The sequence below is a fragment of the Onychostruthus taczanowskii genome, unplaced genomic scaffold (genome assembly GCF_017590055.1).
Source record: "Onychostruthus taczanowskii isolate IOZ18803 unplaced genomic scaffold, ASM1759005v1 scaffold52, whole genome shotgun sequence".
Taxonomy (NCBI): Eukaryota; Metazoa; Chordata; class Aves; order Passeriformes; family Passeridae; genus Onychostruthus; species Onychostruthus taczanowskii.
This window is the reverse complement of record NW_024502791.1, coordinates 7,219,810-7,239,980: the sequence shown is the minus strand read 5'-3', so window position 1 is coordinate 7,239,980 and position 20,171 is coordinate 7,219,810. Positions and strand designations below refer to the sequence as shown.

Genomic DNA, 20,171 nt, shown 5'->3' with positions numbered 1-20,171 from the left:
GGCAGGTTCAGCTTGGACATTAGGAAAAAACTCTTAACACAAAGAGTGGTTAGATATCTGAACGGGCTGCCCAGGGAGGTGTTTAAGGATTGACTGGATGTGGCACTCAGTGCCGTGGGCTGGCTGACAGGTGCTCAGTCACAGGTTGGCCTCAATCACCTCAGAGGCCTTTTCCTTACCCAGTCGATTCTGTGGAAAGTCACAGACGTTCCCAGACCTGGGAAAGCAGGACACCCGGAGCCCCGAGAGGAAAAGTGACAGTGGACAAGCCCAGAGCCCGCACCCAGCGCACCCCGCTCACCTGGCAGGTACTCCGCCTCGAAACGCCGCCGGGTCTCGCTTATCAGCGCCCCCTTATCCTGTCGCTGCTGAAAGGAAACAAGGAACAGGAGGGCCGTGAAAGGAAGGGAAAGGCCGGGGCCCCAGACAGCCCCAGGCCCTCACCTGTACGGCAGGGCCCGGCCACTCGCCCCGCCAGACCACCAACCGCGAGCGGCTGCGGGCGGCGGCCGGGGCGAGAACAGCCGTCAGGCGGGCAGGAAGGCAGCAGTGAGGGGATAGGAGTGCAGGGACTCACCTCAGCCATGATCCAGCGGGTCCGCCCGCACTGAGGCGGCTCCGGCAGCGCGAGGAGCGGCGGGAAAAGGGGATGGAGCGGCGCCCGGGGGGCGGGGCCTCAGGAGACCTGTAGCGGGCAGGCCCCGCCCCTAGGAGTGGCCCAGCCCCGCCTGCGCTCCCGTCATGCTCCCCGCGGCGGGAGCTTCGGAGCGGCCCCGCCGGCCGGGAACCGCGGCACGGCCCGCCGGGAGCGGCCCGGCTGGGTGGGAACCGCGGCACGGCCCCGCCGGGAACGGCCCGGCCCGGAGCGGCCCCGCCGGCGCGGAGCCTGCGGTCGCTGCCCTTGTCTGTCCCCGGTCTTGGTGCGGGAGCGGGCGGTGTCGCGGCCTGAGCCGGGCGAGCGGCGTCGCTGCGGGTCCTGCAAGCGGAGTGAAACTTGGTGAGACGGCTGCGAGACCCCCGGGGCCTTCTCTGGGCGAGGAGGGACAGAGGGAGGGAGTCAGTCCACTTGGCCGCAAAATGACTGGATGGTTCTTCAGAGAACTTTCTCCTTCGAGGCCTTATAATTTTAACAAAAAATAAATTACAGCTATTAACAAGCAGTGTGCCCGAGAGAAGGCTCTTTAATTTCAGAGCTCAAAGCACAGTTATTTTCCAGTCTGCTCAGTATATTTGTGCCTTCTTCAATACAATCACATGAATTGTGAGTGTGTGGCTTGGTTTTTATCAGTTTATATTACGCTGTGCAGCTGTTGATAGCCATAGAATGCATGCTTTGGTAAAGAAACATTTCTGAAATGTTTCTGTTAGTTAAATCTCTCAGCACAAGTTTGTTTAACTTCATTGTTAATCTATGAGATCAAAGCACATGCTGGCCTCATTCTCAAACGTTTCTGTATTATCGCTTTGCAATGCAAAAGTTATTCTTAAGGCTCAGTTCAGCTCGTCCCAAAACAATTTAATTTTTTTTTCTTATTTGCTTTTTGTAGATGGAAAATGTCCAGAAAGTTTAAAATTTGCACAAAGAAATAAGCCTGACAGAAACAGGGACACATTGTTTTCTTATAGAGGAATATACACAAAGATAAATCAAGATGCTTCTGAGTGAGCAAGATCAATTCTTGTCCTACAATGGTGAAGTCCTTGTATTTCAGTTGTCAAAACCAAAGCAAGCAGAGGAAGCAGGTGATAAAACGGTGAATTTGTGTGTCAGAAGGATGGTGTTCAATAGAGACACTAAGCTGTTTGTTCAGAAGTCTTCTGGAGCATTCAGCATGGGAGCCAGTCACTCAAAAATTGAAATGATTTGTTGTAGCTGCACAACAGATTCCAGAACAGGGATTATTCTTCCCTGCATTTTGATGAAGAAGAAAAAACGAAACAGTGTCAAATACTTTTTGTTGTTGCTTCACAGTTCGAACGAATTTGAGCCGTCCTTTTATTTTAAATTGGATTATGAGCTGAAAGAAGACATCAGGTTGTTTGCTGGCCCATCACTGTTGTGGAGACATGCCAACAAGCTCTTCTACATCTCTTCCAACACCTGCGTGGTTCAAAGTGCTCCTGTTCATCTTTCTTGTGTGGTGTGGACAGGTGAAATTGTGGGTGAAGGCACTGTTGTCTTAGGGATAAGAACTGCTTGCCTGCCAGAGGCTGGAGACCCAGATGGGTTTTCTGTTTCAGACAGAGCTGTCTGGGGCAGTGAGTTCTTCGGATACGCAATTCAATCACAGAAGTTTGTGAGTGGCGCGTGCTTCATGCCTCATGCCTACAGCAGAGTGGTGTCTTCTGTCCACGTCTGCAGGAGTGAGAGATGGAGAAAACAGCTCCGACTATCGCTTGTTGCCGTAACCCACAAGAACCAGCTTATTTGGTTCCAAAATGGTGCCCCTAAAGGTGTTTGTGAGCTTCCCTACCAAAAGCCATGTTCAGTAAAAACAGCTCTAACCAGCAGCAGGGATTTGCTGTTTGCTGTGTCTTTTGCCTCTGGAAATAGCTGTGTCGTACAGAGGAGAGACAGCTTACAGGTACTGCTGGCTTTAAACAGCTTCCTTTTACTGTGGTCTTTTTTGTATATATTGTCTTATTGAAAGTCCTGCAACTAAAACCCTGCATGTTTAAGTTCTTTAGATTTCTTATTTGTTTATTATTGTTGCTGCTGGTAAAATAACCTGTCTAAAGTATGGCATTGTTTTGCTTTCATTGCTTGCTTATATATCAGAAAATGAAGCCAGTATTCTCTCGTTTAGTAATACATTTATGAATCTGACCAAAGCTTCTGTTGCTAATTGAAAACTGCAACAGTGTGAAGACTTGAAGTTCTAAGGCAGTCATGAGTGTGCCTGGATGATTTGTGTTAGAAGTAACCTCATATCATTGCAAAGTATAAACTGCTCATTGGAACATCAAAGCTTTTTGAGCCTTAATTCCTAATAACAAAAAGTTATTCCTAGAAAATGTTGTTTTATGAAAATGACAGGAAAAGGCCTTGCTATTGTTTCTTAAAATTAGGAGAGACAAAGTTTCTGCTAGGGATTTGTAGTAGTCTGACAGGAAGACTTTTAGAAGTCAGGAAATAAAAATTTGTACTATTTAGTTGCTGGCACGATTAGAAAAATTTGTCTTTAACTTTCAAACATAGTTAAGTCTGTTGTGAAACAAAGGTGTTTCTCAATATCAAAGGTACAATGCCTTTAACTGATCTTCAATGAATACTGCTTCTAAATAAATGTTACAACATTCAGCTGTTTGAATACACTGAAAAGTTGTCATCCTCTCTGCAGCCTGTAGTCTGGAAAGTGATCTTTAAAGAGAAATGGCTAATTTTTTTCCAGAGTTACATAGGCTCTAAATAGTGGGGTGAGAGAGAGAGCTTGAAACTTCTGAATATTATTACATTTCACACAACTGGATAGACTCTCTCTTAATGGAAAGCAAGCTTAGCCAAAATGAGATCTCAAATACAAGATTTATTCTAATAAATGTGTTTTAAAACCTCTTCTACTGTAGGTGGCTTCCAAATGGCAAAAAGTGAAGTGTGTTCTGGTGGATGATTTTATTGGCTCTGGAAGTGAGCAGCTGTTACTGCTTTTTAAGGATGACTCCAATACAGACGTGTTAAGTACATTCAAAATAACAGATCTTGGGGAGGTCAACTATGCAGTAAGTTGAGCTTGCCTTTTCTCAGCTATTCAGTCTGTGCTTACTAAATTAAGAAAACCTCAACAAATCATTAAAGTATTGATGCAAAGTGAAATTGGATGTGTGCTGTGAAATGCCCTGAACTTTGAATACAATATTCTCTGCTGTAATCTTAAATTATCTGAAGACATTATTTTGCTTCTATGATTGTATCAACATTCTGTTGGGAAATTAATGCAGCTGAAGATGCTTAACATACATAATAGTTTTGCCACAATGGTTACCTTTTGGCTAAGAACCCTTAATTTAATTAAGGCCATAGTGCTTGTTAATTATCTTCTCATAATTAGGTATTTCCATTATGTACTATCAAATTCTAATTGCTTTCAGAAAACAGGATTTTGCTTTTAAAAGACATAGTGTTATTCTCCTGGCTTGCTGTATTTTCTCCCAGATTTTTATAATGCTGTGTAATAGCCTGTACATTACTTTCAGCTTTTTAATTCATTCAGAGCTTTGGTTTTGTTTTTTAATTCCAGAGTGGTATCAATTATAAACATGATGTTCCTGCTGCAGAAGGATTGCAAGAGAATGGTTTGCTTACTGTCCGAGCCCTTGAAACAAGATTACAGGTTTGTACTCAACAGTTCTGCCTCCATGTTTTCTGTAAATTACTGTTCTGTATCATTGCATTATCTGGAGGGTGAGGCTAATGATACTGTTATTCTTGAAGAAGTGGGTTCAGGGAAAAGGTCAACATGGTTAAGTATTTATTCTTGAATCAGTAGTAGTCTGTTTCAGTTCTCTTGGTTGTTATAAGTGCATTTAGGTAATTGTAGTGGTCTAACTTAATTTTAATTAAAAGTTTGAGTTAATGCTGAAGCTGTCTTATCAGAGCTCCTTTGCAGTCATTTTACTCATGTTTAAATACCAGCTTAAAAAAATTGGAATGTTTACTTCTTTTGCTCCCCATTACATAGATAACTTTCAGGTCAGGTAATAGCAGGTTTCCAGTGAGTGCATTTGCACAAACTGGTGACTGTGGTTATTTCACCACCTTCTGTTTGTGGTCCTGTTACTAGTGGTTTTATAAGGATAGTTTGAGATGTATTGTAGATAAAGCTAAAATGTATCCTTCTTTTAACTAGATTCATTTATTAAACAAACTGGAGGAAACTTGGGTGTTTCCCACCCAACATGCTCACCAGTGTGAGTGCTTTTGCAGTGTGTATATTAGCCTCTACCAAATGGGTAATAATTGACAAAGAGGAAGACTATTTAAGAAAAAAAAGCTTTAGGGGAGAACGTGAATTTCATACTGAGACAATGATGTGAGGCTACTGTTAATTTGCTAAGGGTACTTTAAAAACTAGATAGGAGGTAATTATTCCTGTCACTTGAGAATTAGTGAAAACAAAGTACGGTATTGTGGCAGTTTTATTTCCAGCCTTTAAAAATGAAGCAAATGAATTGATAATGGTTTACCAGTCAATAAATAAATAAAAGGAGGACATATTAGGAAAAGACTGAAAAAGAAAAGAAAAGACTTTTCTAATTCTAATGACAAACAAGATCTCTAAATTGCATCATCCAAAAGATAAAAGCTGTTTGAGTGGATAAAATGGTTTCTCCCTCCTAGAAGGCCAAGAAAATAGAAGCTGGATTAATTTTGAGGACCTCTTGAGGTCCCTTCCAATCCTCCTTTTTTACAGTTTGCATGTTAGAGGCCTATTGGCCTTAACAGAAGTGCAGTCTTCCTTCCAAATGCATCTTTTTCTGTTTCTGCATTTTTTTCTTTTTTGACAGTCCTATTTTAAAACTGACTTTGCTGCTGCATTCTTGCCCTACTCATTACATTACTTTCCTCTTCTACAAAGCAGAAATTAGTTTCTGTCTCTTATTGGCTGCTCCTTCCATGAATCTAATGAGCTTGTCCACCCTGCCATTGACACCTGTACCTTCTATGTTCCATAACTTTGTTCTTTCAGTACACCAACTGGCTTCCAGCTGTACAGCTCTGTGAATCTGTGTCAGGATGAAATGAATTCTCTGGTTTGCACTTGCTACTGGTTCTGCTGGAAACAAGCCACTGGCTGTATATTTTATCTATTGTGTGCTGATACAGTTCTTACAGACACAGAGTCCTTCCCAAGACCTAATATTTCTGTGCTTCTAGATCTTTTTAATCTCTAATTTTCAAAGCCACGTGCTAGCCATAAGCATTGTAAGCAGTTTGAAATTTACTGTTTTAATGCTGTAAATTTTTGAAGTTGTCAAGCTGATGAATTTGGAAGTAGGTGCAGATATTTCTTTTTAACCTCACTGTTGCTACCTTGTTGAAATCCCCATTGTTCTGTATTATATTTGCTGAACAGTGAAGTACTCTTGCTGGCTTTTATAATCTGATATATAATTGAATTTCAAGGATGCTTGTTTTGAAGCAATACTGCATGGGTTCTGCTTAGCTTAGGAATTTTCAAAGGTTATTTAGTCTTGAAGTGGTGCCTCTTGATATTTATCATCAAAATTCAGGTATTCTAGAATTTGCAATCAAATCAAGTTTTCACAGTCTCCATGGAATCTTGTGTTTTAGAGCAAGATAAAATAGCAGATGCAGCCCTTTTGCATCCTTGTTGCTTAACCCTTGTTTCACATCTGCACAGCTGTTTTCTTAACCACATGAGAACTTTGGCAGGAATGAATTATGGCCCACTGGATAAGTAAGTTGTGTTTAAGTTATACGTAGCAATATATATAAACTGCATTTTGCAGGCAGTGAAATTGAAAAATAGATCAGCTTGAGCGATTTTGAATTGTTCTATGTTTACTTTGTATACACTATTTTGGGTCTGAATCCAGCCTTTTCTCCTTTGAAGTTTTTTTTTTTACTTTTGTTGTGTCTTCCGAAGACATTCTTTGCAGAGTACTGCAGTTCCATTGCAACAGCTGAGGTTATAGGTTTTCTTGTGGTTTTAGTTGATTGTTTTGGCAGAAAAAAAGAAGTGTCTTTATGTCCATTGGTCTGTTCTTCCCCCTATTACTTGTAAAGGACTGTTAATTCTGGATTTACTCACAGCTCTATTGTCTTTGACTCTGGACTGCCTTGTTTTTATGTTCATGTTTATTTTCTCTTCTAAGGTGATCTAGTTTTATTTTCTTAGTTTTAAAGCACAAAATTTGTAACTCCTGCTGATGCTTGTAGTGCAGTACATCTTGGCATACAGCAGAAAGGATGTGCCTGTCACTTGTGACAGAGGGGGACACAACTCAGTCTTGGGTTTGCTATGTGGTAGAATTCAGGTCTTTTTCTTGTGTTGCTTTAGGAGGAAAAAGGGCTTGAAAAAGCCAGATTGGTCAGCAAGCATACAGCAGTGAATATTTGGCCATTTTGACTGCTTCCTCATCTGTGCTTCCCCATTCGCTTTCTGGTTCTCAGTTTTTCTTATTCAGGAGTTGGCTCCAGTGGGAGTAAATGATGGCTTAGTGTTCTGATGACCTAAATTAGGAAGGTACTGTAGACTCGTCTTCATTCTTAACTCTTCATTTTCATCTCCTGAGTCAAGTCTGGCCCTGGATTATTGCTTGGAATCTGATGCTTAGAATCTCAGTTGAATTGGTGATAATTTTTTTGCAAAACTTTTCATGAGAGTGCTGTTGGTCTAAATGTCCTTTGCCATGGCAGCTTGAGCAGAGGAGATCACTTTACTTACAAGAACTGCTTTTTTATTCAGGCTTATAATGGATTTATATGTGTTGTGTTTGGGGGGCTTTTCTAAGGGGATGGGGAAGAGGGAATTTTGGTTTTGCATTCCAGAGTTGAGCTCTCTCCTTGAGAGCATTGGACTTGTCAGGATGTTCCTTTCCAGTTAATAGCTTTGAGGAGCTTTCTAAAAACCTGAGAAGCTGGCATGATTTTTTTTCTTTATTGCTTGGTTTGTGGCTTTTTTTTTTGGTTGATGTGTCTTGGTTGGTTTTTCATTGTGCTTTGTTTAACAGAGACACAGCCAACATGTGTGTCTGCTTATATATCTGTCAACTCTTCAGCATATTTACTTGACCAATGATCAATACAAATCTTGAGAAGAAGATGAAACTATCCATGAAAAAGTGAAGCAGGATTAATAATGAAAGATATCACTCAGAAATATATATACAGAAATATATCTGAATATCTATGTAATTTGATTAAGTTTATCTTTAACTCTAGGTTTAATATTGAAAGACCAAGATTCTGAGATTGATATTTTAACAAGAGAGTAGCATGACTTGAACATTTTTTAGAAGTGCTATTTATGATTCTTGCATAAAAATGAAAAGCTGAAAAGATATTTTGATAGCTTTAGTATCTTTTCTTATGTGCAGTAGTCTAATGATTAACTTTTACAGGCTGGTTGGACTTCTGTTCGAGAGCTGCAGCAGCATTTAGGACTCCAAAGGAGGGTTATTCTTGAGTCTTGCAGAGCATTAATAGATCTTGTTGAAGAAAGAACCCATATTCTTCCAAACTCAAAAGAGGTAAAATGCAGGAGATGGGCCAGATGATTGCTGAATTCTGCCAAGCCACTTGTGGAGGGTGCTGCCATCAACCACTTACCCCTTTTGCCTGTAGGGGTTGCCACTATCAAAACTCATTAATCTGCTATTTAAGTCTGGTTCATTTTCTTAACTTGCCAATATATGTATTTAGGAGTAAATTTAGTTGCTTCTACTTGAAATTGATGTGCACAAAACCTCCTGACAACTGAGTGGTATGGAGGAGTAACCTCTTACAGAGTTAGTGACAAACATGAGGGGAGTGTACTTATCTAATTGCCACAGTTGCCTAGATATTGAAAATCTGTAATATCACATGTTACAAAAAGCTAGTTGTCATAGAACTGTGTGAGCAAAATTGATTTTATAATGGGAGCAGAGTGAACTGTGGGCTGAGAAGGTGATGGAGGTTGGGAAAATCTTATTTTAATACATTGCTGAAAAGAAACCTAATTTAATTGAAACTTTGTTGATCTCTTTCAGTTACTGTCTTTCAAGTTTTCTGGGTTTGCACAACAAAGTATTGAGCAATTAAATGCAATAATATAAATTCTAGCACCTTACATCTTTGGGCAATTAATTGTATGACAGGTCAAGATTTTGACATATGATGTTTATAAGGAGAGAATAATTTGTAGTCTACATGATGATATCTGTTTTAAGAAAATTTAATTCTATTTATTGTAGAGAATAAACTAGTTTATATATTTTATGTATCTTAAAAGCTCTTCCAGAAGTCAGTTGTGGTAAAACACAAAGTAATGCAGTATAAAAAGACCGAAAATCTCTGCTTAATTTATCTAAAAATCCACATTTTTCTGTAAGGAAGGCCTTGTCTCTCTCTGGGATGATGTAGAAAATCCTCCTGATTCTCTTAGTAAAGAGACATCATCGGCGTCTGAAGTCCCAGAGCACTTCACAGGGGAATTGTGGCAGCGTGTTGTGGGTGACAGCCTGGTAGTTGGAGTAAAACTAACTGAAGCATTTTATTTGTGAGTATATACACTTATCCAATAATTTCCTTGGTAGTTTTATAGAAAATGAATATGTGGATTAAGCTCTGCAATAAATTTGAACTTTCTCATTTTGAACATGTGCATGTAAAGTGTTTCAAATGTCAGTATTTTTGCTACTGGTTGCTTGCTATTTAGCACTTTGCAGAAAAATACATTATACAGCCAGAAATCAGTTGTGTCAGTATAATTGCAACATTACTGGAGACTTTTTACAAACGAGTCTTCTTTGACAAAAATTATGGCTCTTTGTAGTCCATGTTGACATAGCAATGGTGACATCAGTATGTGTTGTAAGTAATATGTGGTCTGTCTTAGCTTAGTTCCTGATGCTTTACTGTTAGCTACTTTCCATTCTTAATTGATTTGCTTCAAGAAGCACAAAAGAAAATATATTAAATTCTCTTACCAACTATTTAATACTTAGCTTTTGAATTGAACTCTTTTAGTCAAGTACTTAATCAAAATGCTTGCACAGCTTGTATTTTGTGTAAATCATGTGGAACAATCACCCATACAGTACTTACACCTTCAAAATAATTTGGTTGGTTTTTTAAATTATCTTTAAAATTACTTATTTATTCTATTTATTTTAATTACTCAGTTCTAGTTGCAAATACTACTTATGTCATTTTCCCTCACAGAGAGGGAACTAAGTTGAAACAGTGTGAAAAAAGTGGATTACGTAAAATACAAAATTACAACATGAATTGTGTAACATAAACTTTGGTGGAGTCAGAACTTCTCTTTTGACCCATGTTTCCACAGGCAATGTAGCTGAGGCTGTGTTAGGCTGAGCTCAAACAGTACTGATGCCACTGAAAATGATTCAGGTGGCTGTGAGGGAGCTGACCTGTTAGGCCCTCTGGCCATTCTGCTGGAGCTGAGGCTGTATTCTTTCTCAACTGCCAGATTGCTGTAACTTTACAAGGAAGTTAACCTCATCCTCTTGACAGCCTCTCTTAAGAGCCACTGAGGCAAAAGATTGGTTTTTGCCTTTGTAGTGTTTGTTCTTTTAGCTTTCATGATGATGCCTTTGCCTTTTTTTTTTTTTTAAGTTAAATACTTAATTTCTTTATAACTTCAGAAATCTTCAGCAGATTTTAAAAACCAGCAGGAGTCTAGCCTTCTCCCCCATTTTTACAGTTGAGGAAAGATCTGTGGACAAGCTATTTGTCCAAGATTACCTGACTGGCCAGCAGCAGAACCTGGGTCTTGTGAGCTCCAGTTCAGTACTGTGTACAGCAGCCTGTGTTTGTGGGGAAAAGGACTTGCTTTATCTCCAACCCAAATACTGTAATTCTTTATTGATTATTTTTTGTGCTTCCTACTAATGCAAGATTGCAGTGATATCATGGATTGATTTATGAGGTGGCGATACTTCTCTGTAAAGAAAATTAGAAATTCATAAGACTTTCAAATGTCAGTGACATCTTGAGATTGAATTGATTGACAGAATAATATATTCATTGAGAGAGGATCTGGAACAGTAATATTAGGATTTCACTGAAAGAGCCCTGTGTTGAATAAATAAAGTACTTCATACATTTCAGGAAATTGCTGCATGTTCAAGGTAATAGTATCTTAAACCTTATATTTTACTCTACATTCAATTTTGTTTGAATATCTATAAAAATGTAGAGTATCAGAAGAGCTTCTAGTCCCCAAAAGGGCAGAATTTTCTGCAGTCTTTTATTAAAAAGAAAGTCAAATCTTTAAAAAATAATCCATAGATGTCAGAGTATTTTTATAGGTTACGTGGACTTTTCAGCTTTTTCTGGCTGAATTAAACATCCAGATTCTTTTGGTTGAAATGAGGCATCTGACCTAGAAGTTCTTCAAAAATTCAGTCCACATTTTGAAAAATCTTTATACTTGATTTATATGAGACAGTCATGTGAAGGACTTAGCCTCTTTGCAAAGTCTATGACTTAATCTTGAATAGTGTTGGAATTTATGTCTTCAGTGTCTGCATATGTCTGCAGAGTTGTGGTTATTTGTCAGAAGGCAAAAATGTGAACTGGAAGAGCAGTCATATTGTATGGATTTTCACAGGTCACTGAGTGATGTCAGTTTATCTCTAGTGATGGATCAAGACTTCTCTTCGATTTCTCCAATTATCAAGTGTCAAAGTAAAATCATTAAGCTGAACAAAGCCTTCTCAGCATTGGCAGTCTCCTCAAGTCAAATTGAACCTCCTCCAAAAAAGATGAAATTGGACTTGCATAGCAAGAATGATCTGAAAAAAGAATTTCCTAAGAGGTCTTCAAGGATTCAGCTGGATGGAGCAAAGACAGTCACTGCTGTCACCAGTCTCTCACCACTACTGGCATTTCATCGTGTGTGCTGTGTAGTTCTTCTGCATGCCAGGAAGCAAAACCCTCAGAATGATGGTTTACAGCAGAGCAAAAAGATTACTGTACTCTGTGGGAAAATTTTGTTAAGTCTGGAAGATATTTCAAATGGCAGATATTCAGTAAAGATGCTAAGGGATAATAGTTACTGTACAGGTAAATGGATTTATATACTTCGGATTTATAAATATATATATATATATATATATATATATATATATGTATATTTGATTCTTCTGTTTATTCTAAGTGGTGCCAAGCTAAGTTTCTCTCTGAACACAAGCTGCACGGACTTTTTGGGAATTAAAGCTGGGTGAAAGAGGAGATGGATCATTTTTCAAAATGGAAAAAATGTTTAGTGAGTTGCTGTAAGGTTTTGCTAGCATTGGTGATGAAGGGTATCTGGAAACGATAATTTTGAAGATAAGTTTGAGTACAGAATGCTGAAGCCTATGTTTTTTCCATAAATAAGATACTGTAATTAGATACAGAAGTTTTTTTCTGACATACTACTACCTCTTAAATAATACCAAAGTAATTGAAGCTCTTCCTCATCTACACATAGATTAAGGTAATTTATTCAATTTCTGTATTTCTTTCAATATTCTTGATTGAATTGATTTTGAACTGGGCTTTTACTCAGGTAATGAAATATCCTTTTTATTGCTTGTAATGAATTTTAATTTTTCTTTCTTTAATGCTGTGTCACTGCTAAATCCAACATGTCATCTTACTATCACAGGCTGTTAATAGTCTTGGCAAGGTGATGTTTATCTTAAGAGCTTTCATTATACTGGTGATGCTCCATTAATCAACTGTTTTTCTTTACAGAAGCAGGGATAAAAATTTAGTTGAGAAGCAAATTCCCAAAGAATGCCCGAAGTCAGGTGCAAATCTTTCACAAAAAACATGGGAATATGAGCCAAAAATCAAAGTTCATCTAATGCATGCAGCATGATCAAAATATTTAGTTCAAATACCTTTTTGTACTGTATTTTCTTGCAGGTTCCATGGAAGATATACTTGCTGTCCTTGCAGCATCTGTCAGATTCTCCTTTCAGATTGTGTCTTGTGACTGCACATTGACTCCAGTGAGTTCATGGTTACTGGGAGAAATGGAGTGCACACCATTTAAGGAATGCCAGGACAACATATTCTGTCATAAAGCTGGAAATGTCCATGGTACAATTTTTAATTGGGCCCTGAAAAATCCATTTGAAGGAGTTCTAACAATATTTTGCAGGTAAAATCACTTGAAAAGCATAGCTTATATTCATCTTCCATACACCTTTTTTTATCTTTGCACTGTTTCTTACTGGCACCATAAACAGCAGCCGAAATCATAACCAATAGGCTGCCAATATGATGATATGATAGCAATCACCAATAACACACCTGTTTTCAGGTCAGAATTATGGCAGAACCTGAACTGAGTTGTTTAATTTTGTCTAGGCTGCAACATTGAATTACAAATAAATCTAGTCTCCATTAATACTTGCTTGGTACTATTCCTTCTTTTCACTTTGCTGCATCATAATTTTATATTATTTTTTTCTTACATTATTCTTAGTATAATGTGTAATTTTAAATTTTTTTCCTCAAAGTGTTCTAATTTTTAAAAAACCTTAAATATTAAATATTTATGTATTAATGTTAAAACAAAAAACAACCAAACTACAAACCTCAAGTTATGTTAAATTTAAATTTCTCGCTCGGTAATTTTTTGTTTAGTATTGCAGTATAAATTTTTGTACATGTTTCTGCTGTGGTTGTTTCCTATCTACCATGATTATGAAAAGGAAAGAATCTGAAGAGTCTGACTGGTGTGCTTTCTTATGCAGATTCTTGGACAAATATTTCCTAAGCCAGGTTAGGCAAGTTAGTAAAGCTGCCATAATTTATGACTTAGCTGGTTAAGGCTTGTAACATAAAAAGTACTTCTGGGGTATTGCCAAATGGCGCTGTTTTGAAGAGTTCAAGCTAAAACATAAAAAATAAAAGGTGTAACTGGTAAAAGTATTTTGTAGTGAGGTTCAGTCATTTCCTCAAATTAGGAGTTGATTTCCTCTATGTAAGAGGAAAGACTGAAATGTTTAAGCAATCAGTCCGTAAAATTTGAAGTCTCAAGAATTTTGTTCCTTTTGATAAGTGATTTTACTTGTTACTATTCACTTTTGATCCCATTTTGTTAACAGTTACTGAGCCCCATGTTTGTGGTCTGTGATTGTATTTTCTGTATATTTTATTCCTGTGTTTGGATTGATCTGTTATCTGGCTAGGATATTTCTGTGATAGGGGGAAGCTACAGAGTATAATTTTTTGACACCATCATAATTTTGTTTTACAGAAATCTGACTGTCTTGTTCCAGTGCCTTCACTGCCTTACTAGAGTTCTCCCTCCAAGCTGCAGTGTAAAACTCCTGAGATCTGGAAGCAAAGCACTGCTTACTGAAAAGTTAGCACTGGCTCTGGAAAAGGAAATGCTCACCTTGAAGAATTCTCTTTTCTTAAAAGAAACTAAAGCTGGAAACTGCTTGACATGGGGGAATGAGCCTGGCAAGAAAATCAGTAATCCTTCTCTGGCTTCTTTACTGGACACTGAGGAAGGAGTCCTGCAATTCAGAAAGAAGCTTCAGAAAGAGAGGGAAGAGAGTGTGCAAAGTATGAACCAAACACTGAATGGTGCCCTGTACCAGAAAACTGCTTTGAAAATAGCAGAAGCTCAACTCAGTTCAGATATGATTGTGTGGAGACTGGCCAAGTCCTAGAAACTATTGACTAAATTTATTTTGAAAAAAAATTTATTAAAGTTATACCATTAAATAATATTTATATTTTCATGGGTACTTATACTGCTTTGTATTCTATAGCATTTCTGTGTTGTTTTTACAGATAAATACTGGCATTTTAATTGATTACTATTGGAAGAATTTAATATTAAAGACTGAGTCATTATTTTATTACAGATGCTTAAAATATATTTTTAAGGTATTTTCTAATAATTCCTACTCCATAATTCCTGGACTATAAAAACTTTTTTTAGAAAAAAAAAAATCAGTGTGTACTCTTTAAAAATATTTCTATTGAACTTGAAAGATGACTTTACAGATGTAAAATGTAAGCCCTTTTTTAGAAATTTTAAAACAGGTATAGAAAGGATCTAAGTTATACAACCAATTGTAATTAATAATTTGAGCATGGAGTTTGATAAATTCAAAGAAGAGAGAGTTTGTCTTCATATGTCAAACCTTTTAAATAACTTCTAGTGATACCACTTGAGGAACAAAACTGTACCTTTCAGTCCTATCTTTTGGAGTCCACCCTCAGATTTATGGAGTATTTATTGCAGGTGGAGAACCAGATCAGACCTCTTTACCAAATTTCAAGAACTCATGAAAATTCATTACATGATAAAGCTGCTTCAGGTTTGGGAGGTCCATACACTTCAGTGGCAGGGCTAGTCTCACTGGTAAGTCCTGGCCTTCCTGGGATGTTAACCTAGCTTCAGAGTCAGAAGATTGGCTTGCTCAATCCCAGAGTCAGATGATTCTCTGCTGATTCTAGCTGCTCAGTGGTTTTGGCTTATCTCAAGTAGTTTGAATAATATTGGGCAACTCTTTTATTATTATTTTCCTTTTGCTGGCTTGAGGAATATCCTGCTTATGCTTCTAGGAAGAGAATGGTCTGTACTACTTACTGAAATAGTAATTTTTAATCAAATTTTTCCCACTAGCTTCATGAGGGGTAGAAAGGTTAGAAAATCCCAAATCACAGTAATTTGCTTCCTTTTTTCTCTGCTTTATCTAAGTAATACATTCTCATTGCTTGTCACCATTTTTCTGAAGTTGTCAGAGTTTTGCTTTTCATTTTCTCTGCAAACAGAGTTAATAGTTGACATCTCCACCATGATCTCTCTCGGACAAAGTCTGGCAGGAAAAGTGGAATGTATTTATTAACTCAAAGGTATGCTGATGTTTCAGAATAATTCTTTTTGTCTCATCAGAAAGTTCAACTTCTGTATGTATGTCCTCTAGAAGCATTAAGTGGTGATGTTTTTCAGTCTGGAGTATCTTCTCATTCTGGCAACGGGAGTAAACTGATGTGTGTTAAATGCTAAACACTGCCTAGAAGAACAGTAAATGAGAGAGCTGTACTTTGTAACCTTAACCCACTTTAGTGATATAGATTCCCTTTCGAGATACTCAAAGTATTAAATTACTTCTTTTTAGCTACAGAAAAGGGAAATCCATTAAGATGTCAAGAATGTCTTAAGAAATTTTCATGGGTATTTGAATGTCAGTATTTACTGGATGAGAAAGTTGAGGGTTTTTTATAATTCTTTCTTTGTTCAGCCACTATCAGGCAATAGTCAAAGCTTAAGAACCTATTGTCAGGGCTTGGCAGTCAGTTGTCACTGGAATTTCCAGAAGTTCTTGATTATAAACACTTAAATGAAGCAAAAAAATCTCAAGGTGCAGTCCTGTAGCTTGCAGCTAAGGGCAAGACCTTGCTAAGCCATCTGAGCAGAAACTTTCAGAGCAGCAAAGCTACTGTTCAGCTCAGGGCACTTGGAGGAGATTTTGCAAAGCAGAGTAAACAGTCCAGCAGTTGATTTTTGTCAGCACATAGCAGCCCGCTCTCATAACTAACCATCATTGGTCTGTCTGTCTTGAAAGAGAAACTTCTGTTTGTGTTCACATCCCTTTGTTGAAATAACAGAGTGGGACAAATGAGGAAAAGCTGATAAACACAAATGTTGGCTGTTTCTAATTCCATGGAGTTGTTACTTTAAAAAACCAAACAGTGAAATCACAGCAGTGTAGAAGTGAAATTATTAGAGTAGAATAGTAACAACATGTTCCTACTAAAGAGACTTTCCTGAGGCATGAATGCTTATTTTGTAAATCATCAGATGAGGTCATTAAACACTTTCCTAACAGCTCTAGGATTCCTGGGAACAGTTCTTCAACTGTCTAGTAACACATAATGGCATGGTGCAACTTTCAGTGGTAGTGATGCAGGTGTACTGCATATGTGCTTCACTTTTATGTGCCAAAATCTAAAGGTCTCCTGGAAATATTTGAAAGTTTTCTGCTGCTATGTGTGGTTTTTGGCCAGGGATAAGGTAAAAATGGAGCAGACATTAACAAAGACTCAGATTCTCTAGAACCTTATCTTCAAATGGCAGCAGCAGGCATTTTGTTTAGAGGTATTTGCTTTCCTAAACTTGCCTCTCAGAGGTAAAAGCAACTAAAGGTGTTAGCCTACTTATTTGGTCTCTCATGATGATTAATATCTGTGCATGCTGGTGTTCAAATGAGAAGTCTGAATTGCATGGACTAGAAAAATGATAAAGTTGGCTAACCATGTTTCTGTCATGAGCTGTTGGAGTCCCATTTTCTGGACCTCCAAGAAAGTCTTGGAAGTGAGGTCTTCAATAAAGTGGGTTTTGCAAGTACTTTTCTGAACAAGTCATTTGAGAAATTAAATCAGTGGCAGCAGCAATCCTAGTTATGGAGGAATTAGTATTGCCAAGAAATAACACATTCCTTGTCTAACACTTATGACTCCTGAGTAGGAGTAGTCATGAGTGTTATACTGGGAGGTCAGTCCCCACCCTGGGACCTCTGGCTCCTAGGTAGCTTACAAAGTCCTTTGAAAAGCTCTTTGCTTCATCAAGTGTGTATGTGTAATCCTCTAGGGTTTTTTGTTTGCATGTAGCAACCACTACCTGTTTGTTCATGATCCAAGTTAATGCAAACCATGGTTGATACTCGTGTGTTGTGGCTTTGTACACAGCCAGCAGGCTCCTGGTGTTCTGAATTTATCAGTTCTGGGGGATTTAACAGAACAACTGGTCTCCAGAGCTTACCAGTCCTGGGAGACTTTCACATGCTGCTTCTCAGCATGTAATAATCTCCTCAGCCTGCTGCTTGCTGGTAAGCATTCCTCCCTCCTGAGCTGGAGAACACTGGCACATAAACTCACACAAAGGGGCCTTTGATAAGCAGTAAAATTGTGCCCAGAATCAACTTGTCTTGACCCCAGTAGTCCTGATTGCTGGAAACCAGCAGATGTCAGTGGTGTCTGACAGGTATCTGTAGGAACGGCTCCAGTCTTCTGGCCATGGCAGTGTTCTGTGTGCAGATATTTAATTTGCAGTCTCTTTTATCACATGATTCAAAAGACAGATGTGCAAAAAGGAAGTCTGACATAGGAAGTATGAGCTGTCATGCCTGGATGCACTCTTACAATGTTAGCACTTTTAAAGTCAATATGATTTAAGACTTTAAGAAGAGGGATTGTGCGTCAAAGAACTCTGCTTTTTCTGACCAAGTTGATGTAATAAATAGATAAGACTTACAGTGATTTTTCTCTGTCATTCTAAAGCTTCTCAGGGGAAAGAAACCTGTCTGCTCTAGAGTGGTTTCTGTTGGACACTAATATTTCCTTTTAAGTTTGTATGTGTATGTATTTCAAATCAGTCACAGGCTGCTCAGTTGTTCATAGTAGTAGAAGTTAAGCCTTATATCTCAGCCGCTAATTTTTGTTTTCCCACATCTTTTCACAATTTGGGAACTGTGACAGTCATATGACTGCTCTCCTCTGAATCATACTGACTCTGCTGACAAAATAATAATGGTAGCATGTTTATCCCTGTGTGAGTTATTCATTACAGGCTATTAACAAAGATGATAGGCTCAGCAAAAGGAGTATGCAAACAGTGGTAGTTTTCTTCTCCTCCCTTCTCTACTTCCCTGGGAGAAATGAAGTTTTAAACAGTGGAAAGAAAAATCAATGCAAGGATGTAAAATCCCAAATAGTTCTAAATTTGAGCATTTACTTATTGCCAAGTCTCATTTATTTTGAGGTTTGGTTGTGGTTTTTTTCAGTATTTTATTTTCTGCACTCTAGGCATGCCATCGGGTAAGGACAAGGTGAACATCAGCATGTAGCAGGAGTTTCTAGCCAAGAAAATCCTCCCAGGGAAAAAGCAAGAGTAGGAGGTTTGATGCTGCTGTTTAATCACGGTAATTATTGCTATAAGGAGGTGATACTACTTAGGTCTTTTCTGTGACCTCATGTTTGTGGTATGTGAAAAACTTATCCCATGAGTATATTGAGATTCCTAATTGATAGGTGCAAGACGGCAGCAGTGTTTGTAAAGCTTGGTTAGGGCTGAGGCTGCCCAGCGCCGCGTTTGTGTCAGTGCAGTTCCTGCCTCGAGTCCTGCATTCACAGCACCCTGGTGCTTAACTCTGGTATTTAGGTCAGAGGCACAGGTTGGTAAAGCAGTCTCAGGTTAACTAATCCTCCTCCTTATTGTCTAAACGGCGAGGCGGTGACTCGTGAGCCGGGCTGTGATCCTCACCTGGCACAGAAGGAGAAAGGCAAGGCTTTGAAGTGAGTCCTTCAAAACAGCGTGCGCTGCCTCTGTGCCTGCCCCTTCCCTCTCCCCGGAGCCCCAGTTACAGTTTCGAGCTGAACATGTCTGCTTTTGTAATCCTGCCTTTGAAATGTTCTCAAGCATGAGGGGAAATGCAGAAGCTGCCAAAAACTTCCAAAATTTATGGTTGGTGGGAGCCTGCTGTTTCTGTGAAGTCTGTACTATTCCCTCTGCACAGGCTCTGCTGGCTGTATTTTCATGCTTCTCTCTTTCCCTTGCCTCAGTGATCAAACAGTGAAAACCAAAACCACGATCACTTCAAAAATGAAAAAAAGAAACAAAGCAAAAAACCACTTTGCCATGCTTTGTCCCATAGGAAACAGGTATACGTTCTTTTCCAAACTGCTGAATCACAGAATCTACACATAAAAGTCATGAACTAGATGAAATTTTCAAGTGCTGCAAGTAATTATGCAACACAGAAAAAAGCATTTCCTCTCCACAGCCCTGACCTGAGCTTTCTACCAGCTCTTCATGACTGTTTATGCTGATAAACTGCACAGGGTTTTTTAGTTGTTTTATAAGATCTCTGAAGTTAAGGCTCATTCACAATTCTGCTTTACTTGTTGGTAATAGATTTTAATGCTGCCTACAACATTTTGCCTTAATTTTGCCTTTTCTCAACCTCACTTAGGAAAATCCAGCACTTGTTGGACAGGTTAGTATACTACTAGAATTTTTAAATTCTATTTAGATATAGATAGATATGAGTTGTTAACACACAAACTTCCAGAAAGGACTGAATTTCTGGGGGGTTTATCAGAATCCCCCTGTCTTTTTTTTTTTTTTTTTGTCATATGAAACCTTCTAATTATCAAATCATCCAGATGTGTCTGAATGCAGATAGTATACCAGCTGTTTTAATGAACCCAAATCAGCTGCATAAGATAGTTACATCAGAGATAGCAAAGAAAATTGTTACACTGGAGTTACATGTCTTTTTCAACACAAAGGTAAGGAGAAATAATACAAGACAGGCTAGTTCAGCAATCTTCCCTGTTTAACAGCTCCTGTTTTTTTGTCAGCATAAGGTAGAACAGTCCAGGAGAGCAGCTGTTGGATTTGAAGATCCCATGTCCTTTCTTAGAATATGCAGTGTCCATGAGAAATAATTCTCATTTGTGA

At 38.5% G+C, this 20,171-nt stretch overlaps 2 protein-coding genes across 3 annotated transcripts in view; one reads left to right on the top strand and one right to left on the bottom strand.

The window, feature by feature from the left end:
• Positions 1 to 654, bottom strand: part of MOSPD2 (motile sperm domain containing 2) — a 33,047-nt gene extending 32,393 nt beyond the window's left edge. The window contains exons 1-2 of one of the 2 annotated variants that reach the window (XM_041416550.1): positions 578 to 654; positions 302 to 368 (exon numbers count right to left, since the gene is read on the bottom strand). In XM_041416550.1, coding sequence (XP_041272484.1) covers positions 302 to 368; positions 578 to 586 — 76 coding nt within the window. In that variant the 5' untranslated portion in view covers positions 587 to 654. The remainder of the gene's footprint in view (positions 1 to 301; positions 369 to 577) is intronic. The other variant, XM_041416553.1, reaches the window with a different exon arrangement.
• A 998-nt stretch (positions 655 to 1,652) lies between these two features.
• On the top strand, positions 1,653 to 14,367 carry FANCB (FA complementation group B). Its single transcript, XM_041416528.1, has 8 exons — positions 1,653 to 2,585; positions 3,568 to 3,720; positions 4,239 to 4,331; positions 8,086 to 8,214; positions 9,058 to 9,224; positions 11,301 to 11,755; positions 12,605 to 12,842; positions 13,947 to 14,367. The coding sequence occupies exons 1-8, from the start codon at positions 1,653 to 1,655 to the stop codon at positions 14,365 to 14,367; spliced, it is 2,589 nt and encodes an 862-aa protein (XP_041272462.1).
• Positions 14,368 to 20,171: the final 5,804 nt, after the last annotated feature.